Source organism: Psammomys obesus, unplaced genomic scaffold (assembly GCF_907164565.1).
Source record: "Psammomys obesus unplaced genomic scaffold, mPsaObe1.curated_primary_1811, whole genome shotgun sequence".
Classification (NCBI taxonomy): domain Eukaryota; kingdom Metazoa; phylum Chordata; class Mammalia; order Rodentia; family Muridae; genus Psammomys; species Psammomys obesus.
Window position 1 is genome coordinate 38814329 of NW_026587216.1, and position 6000 is coordinate 38820328.

General features: G+C 43.1%; 1 protein-coding gene across 2 annotated transcripts in view; it reads left to right on the forward strand.

The window, feature by feature from the left end:
- Window positions 1-6000, forward strand: part of Chd7 (chromodomain helicase DNA binding protein 7) — a 168280-nt gene that overhangs the window by 97645 nt on the left and 64635 nt on the right. For both annotated transcript variants that reach the window (XM_055603216.1, XM_055603217.1), the window contains exons 4-5: window positions 1020-1161; window positions 4844-4981. In XM_055603216.1, the coding sequence (XP_055459191.1) occupies window positions 1020-1161; window positions 4844-4981 (280 nt within the window). The remainder of the gene's footprint in view (window positions 1-1019; window positions 1162-4843; window positions 4982-6000) is intronic.

A 6000-nucleotide genomic window follows, 5' to 3' on the forward strand; every position in this document is an offset into this window, starting at 1 on the left:
GTTAAGCTACTTAGAACTTGAGATTCCCTAGAAATAGTTAAAAAAAAAAAAAGATAAAAAAATCTTCGCCTGTTGTTTGGATAATTTTCTGTGTTGTATATGTAACAAACGATGATTGCTGTCAGGAAGTCTTGGGTCCGGTGTAGATTAAAGGGAGCACAGGGCATTTGCACTAACAGAACGTCAGGGAAGGGGTTAGTTTTGGGGGATGTGGAGGGGTGGTGATAGCCCAAGAATTTAATTTTTTTTAGAATGAACTCATTTGTTTTGATGTAACATTAGAATCTACGGATGTTTTTCAGTAACATTTGGGAAGCTGAGCTTTAGTTATTGCTGAGAAACACACACACACTTTGGAAACGTAGCTGTTGGCAGAGGTACCCATCGTGGGGCTGATGCTGTCCTCAGTGGGGCTCTTGCCCGGCATGCTCAGTGGCTAGCCCTGGGGGGAAATAAAGGCCAGTTGTGACTATTCCTCCAAAACACTTAGCACTGAAAGAAAACTTGCTTGTAAATAAGAATACTGAATGAAATAAAATATTGTATCTCTAGGAGATGAACTTCTATTAAACACGTGTAAGTGGGGTACAGTGTATTACTGGCCACCGCAGGACTTAAAAAGGGGTGTAAAACTCTGCGCCAGGGGAGTAAGGAGGCGGCCAGTAGACTGTACTTTTCCATCTTTGGTTTAAAAAAAAAAAAGGTATATACACCTTACTTTTAGCAAAAAAAAAATCTCAGGTTTTCATCATGGCTTGGTATATTAGCAGGGCCTAGCAATACTCTCCAGTTTTCAAAGTTTTACATTCAGTTCTGTTTTAATGGGAGAGAAATTAGCTGAAGGTCATCAATTAGAAGGTTTATTGTCAAATCTTAATTGGGAGTACCAGCTAACGAAAAAGGCCCAACACACATCGACCTAGCCTTCGCCACCAGTGCCGTATTAATGGAAAGAGAAGGTTTGGGGCTTTGGGAAACCACACTGAAATGAACACTGACTGATGTGCTTTGAATTCTAGTAATAAGAAACCAGATTCAGAAGCAAGTGCTTTGAAGAAAAAGGTCAACAAAGGAAAAACAGAAGGTTCTGAAAACTCAGACTTGGACAAAACACCCCCACCGTCCCCTGCCCCTGAAGAGGACGAAGACCCAGGTGTTCAGGTAATACTATTATTCCCTCCTGAGCTCCGGCTGGGGAGCAGGGTAACTTTAGCCACATGTAAAGCACGCAAGGTTTGGCCTGGCTTTGTTGTCAGGTGTGTGTGCGATGTCCTTATTGTTGTCTGGAACATTATATCCACAGTGCAGAGAGCCAGGGCCCACAGAAACTCAGCTCTCTCCAGGGCTGCTGAGCCTTGAAATTAATAAAGCAAAAAGCTGCCCTTCGTTACCATGCGTGCATGTTTTCATGTTAATGCTCTCACAAACATTTTAACACTGTTGTTGTGTCACTTTGTTTAAATCGTCATTCATATTTAATTTTTTCCAAAACTTTTTTTTTGGTCAATTTTTGATTTCTCCCTCTTATGTGTGTGTACAAGAACACGCGTGTGCACATATGTGCACTCATGTGGAAGCAAGAGGCTAACCTGAGGTGTCATTCTTTAGGAGTCGGCTGCCTTGTGTTTTTGAGACAGGATCTCTCCCTGCCTTGGAGTTTGCTTTGGCTGGCCTGTGTGCCCTAGAGATCTTGTCTTTACTTCCCCAGTGCTGGAGTTGTAAGCGTGTACCCCCATTCCTTCAGGCCAGTCCTCATGTTTGTGTGGCCAGCACTTTGCTGACCAACTTATCTATCTTGTGCTTGTTAATTTATTTATTTATTTATTTATTATTATTATTATTATTATTATTGTAATAAAAACCAGGATATACTACATTAGATGGTCAGAGAGGTGATACATTCATGGCAGAATTTCCATGAACAAGTCATTGATTCCCAAATGTCACCTCTGCCGAATGGTCCACTGTTGGATTCTCCTGAGTTCTAGAAGTAAATAGTGGGAATTTGGGTTCTTGTGTGTGACAGTTTGTTGCCCTCACTCTTGGGCTGAGAGAGGACTCACAAATAGACATGGCATTACTTTTTCTTAGGCTCCCTGGAAGCATGCCAGTCTGGTCCTTTGGGATGGCTGGGAATGTGGCTTGTGCAGGTGACAATCTGAATTATCAGGGAGCAGTTATTGCTGGGTCCCATTGGAATAGGCAGCCAGCCCTTTCGGGACCGGCTGGGCTTCCAGTGACCCCTAGTATGCCCCGCTACTATGCTCCCAGCTCTGCCTATCTAAAAGCCCAGGGATTTGGAATATCTGGTACTCTTGGGAAGAATTTCAGCTTTGATGTTGCATTTTTCCTGAGTAGAACAGCCCGAAGGAAGGACCACCTGGGAGGGTAGGATGGTTAAAGATGGTTGTGCTCCATTATGTGGGTGCAGGGACTAAAACCTGGTTCCTTGCCAGAGCAACAAGTCCTCTAAACCACTGAGCCTTCTCTCCTCTTAAAAGTTGGTTAAGAAGTTTAAAACTAAAAAAACAAAACAAAACAAACACATAAAACAATTAATGAAATTTGTTGTTTCCTTGAGAGTGCTTTGTCTTAATTTGTGCTCACAGTAGGAGCTTTACAACAAGGATCTATGGACAGTAGTAAGAATCGTTCTCACAGTAGGAGCTTTACAACAAGGATCTATGGACAGTAGTAAGCATCATTCTCAGTCTGGATACAGTGGTGACAGCTGCCTTTAATGCCAGCACTTGTGAGGCAGAGCCAGGTACACTGCTCTGCAGCGCGAGTTCCAGGCCAGCCAAAGCTACAAAAGGAGGCCCTTTGCAAAACCAAACCAAACCAAACCAAAGAATTATTTCCCGAGTTCACCAACCCCATCACCACTCTACAAACACTGCTTCTCTTTTTAAAGTCCGCACCCTCCCTAAAATGGGCTCTCTAAATAGTGACTCTCTGAATAGGGGTTTCTTTCCCCCTTTTTTCCACTCCTCTCCTTCCCTTCCATCCCCTTCCCACGTTTTCTTCTCCTTCCTGTATTTCAGGTACAGAAAGTGCTTAGCAATACAAGCAAAGCCAAGCAGCCACAGAGCATGCCTAGAAAGCTGCCTTCCTGGTGTTTGACACAGGAAGTGATACAGGCCGCTTGTTTGTTACGCTTCTTCCTGTGCAGCGTCTGTGAGGGTCTTGGAGTGAAAAGTTATGCACGTTCTGGTTGGTTGTCAAAAGTAAATGATATGTTAACTCTAACTCTGACTCATTCACAAGGAATGGCCACAGCAAGGCCATAGAAATACATTTAAATTTTCTCATCAGGACACAGCTATTTTAACCAAAAGTATCTTTACAAAGCAGGTTAAAGTGTGCCTTTTCTCAGGCTGTGAGGTGGTGTGGTGGTGTTGGTCTTGCCTAGAGAGACAGCATGGTCTGGTCTGCCTTCTTAGTCTGCATCATGAGCATTTCGCTTCTTTCCATCTTAATGTTGTGTCCGCTGATGTCTTCATTCTTTCATTACGAAATTTGATTTTCAGCCCTTTATTTCTTCAAAAATTTCCAGTATTTTTTTTTTTTTTTTTTAGGAGTGAAATGAAATTGCTCTGCTTCCTCCTCTCCTTTCATCTCTTTATTCCAAACTTAATACCTAGTAACGATTTGTATTTCTTTTTTTCTGTTAGCAAAAGCACGCACACTTATTTTCTCATTGAGTGTCTATTGAGAACTAGAGAAGTGAACATGACATGCACCCTCTTCATCTTCAGAGCTTTGCTGATCATCTGTGCATCCAAGTAGAAAGGTCGAACGTGTCCTAAGTAGAATCTGGAGCTACTTAGTGAAACTCATTTGCTTTCATTCATCAGTTTACCCTGGACAGATTTCCAGATATGTTATGTGGCTTACTGGAAGAAGACTTGCTAGGTCAAAGGATTTACATTACTACATTGTCCTGCAAAGGCCATGCTGGCTCACACTTTGACCTCAAGCGTGAAAGTGTACATTTTGCCAACAGTCAGACTGATTTCTAGTCTTCCACATTTTAAGCATCATGGTAAAAAGTTATCTTAAAACTAGAACTACCAGGCATGGTGGCCCGCAACTTTAATCTCAGCACTTGGGAGACAGAGACAGGCAGATCTCTGAGTGTTGGAGCCCAGCTTGGTCTAACTGAATTTCAGACCAGCCCTGGCTGCATAGTAAGACTCTGTCTCAAAACAAACAAACAGCAGCGACAACAAAGCCACTCAGTGTGAATTGTGCCTTCAGTTCCCATTTCTTCTCCCCCTCTTCCTCCAGTACTAGGACTTGAACCCAGGCTCTTGTGCACGCTTTATCACTGAGGTGTACATCCCTAACCCTGAACTGTTTCTTTTAGGTCCACAAGTTAAGCGCATTGGAATTCTTTGAGAAATAACAGTATAACAATATTTGTGGAGAACTTTACAGCCTATTGATTATTTTCTAATGCACTTCTGTGGGGGGGGGCGCTTTTTGCACTAAAGTTTTCAGTCATACAAAAATAGAGAAGAGTATGCTGGGCTCCCCCAGATCCAGTACCCATCTCCAGTGTTGCCTGTGTTCTTGATGGAGAATGGCCACGTGAGTCACACGATTTGCTGTTGCTTGGGTGTTCTTGATGAAGGGACGGCTATTGGGGGCAGCAGGGCCCCAGATCTCCAGTTTGCCACTGTAGTTGCCACAATAATCTCTTTTCACTTGACTTTCAGGATTGAAGTTAAACCCGTTTTTCCCAAGGAATAAAATAGAACAAAAGTCTTATCGCTGTGTGCGTGGTATAGAGCACCAAAGGCTGCTTTTGAAAACTCACTTTGTTGGGGTTCCATTTTAGAAGAGGCGGTCCAGCAGGCAGGTGAAGAGGAAGCGATACACTGAAGACTTGGAGTTCAAGATTTCTGATGAGGAGGCAGATGATGCAGATGCTGCTGGGAGAGACTCCCCGTCGCACACCGCACAGGCAGAGCAGCAGGTCAGCAGCCAGGCTTGTGGGGTCCCATGGTGTTCTCTCAAGGTGGACTGGAAGTCTTAGCCCTGGAATCTGAGCAGTTCGGTGGCAGAGGTGGATGCCGCAGGGCAATATTCCGCTAGTGTTGGCTGACGTGGAGTGGGTAACTCACTGTAGTAGCTTACAAAGCTCTGCTCGCTCAAATTCACTTTTATACAAGGCTATGATATGTAATTTGACACAATTTTGGAGAATTAGTGGTCTCTGCTGAGGAAGAGCCTGAGCTAGACTACGAAGCACTGAGTTTACCTCTGAGAATTCAGCGCTCTAGCTCCTGGAGCTGTAATAAAGCACTCAGGCTCATCTCCTGCTGTTCGGCGCTGTAAGAACCCCTTTATGAAATTACTGCCTCGGAGTACCCAGCAGGCACGCTTTATTCTCTGCGCAATGTAAATGATGGATAAAATAGTTTGTATGAAACATGGGTAGTAACGTAAAATTGATTATTGCAAAGATTTTATTTATTCTTTTTTTTTTCTTTGCTGTTACTGTATTTTAGTTAACAAACTGGTAGCTGGTTGAAAGGCCTGTTAAATGCAGCTTTGTGCCTAGTTGGCAGTTTGTTCTCTGTTAAATTGTTGTTCAGTGTTTTACACAACCTCTGTCAATGAGAGCTGCGTATAGTAACACAGTGGAGGGAGCTTTGCGCGTTGAGTATAGAAGCAGACAAGTTGCTTTTTTGGCCTGCTGTCATGCACACATTACTTTTTCTTAGCAGCTAGAGTGAATGCTTTGTGGCTTGAGGGACCCATGCTAAGTCTCTATAATTCACCATACAATCAGGAAGCCATAGGCATAGCTCTTCCTTTTGCCTTTCTGTAGTGTGAGGTTTTTTTTTTTTCTTAATTTTCCCTTCCTTCCTTCCTTCCTTCCTTCCTTCCTTCCTTCCTTCCTTCCTTCCTTCCTTCCTTCCTTCCTCCTTTCTCTTTCTTTCTTTCTTTCTTTCTTTCTTTCTTTCTTTCTTTCTTTCTTTCTTTCTTTCT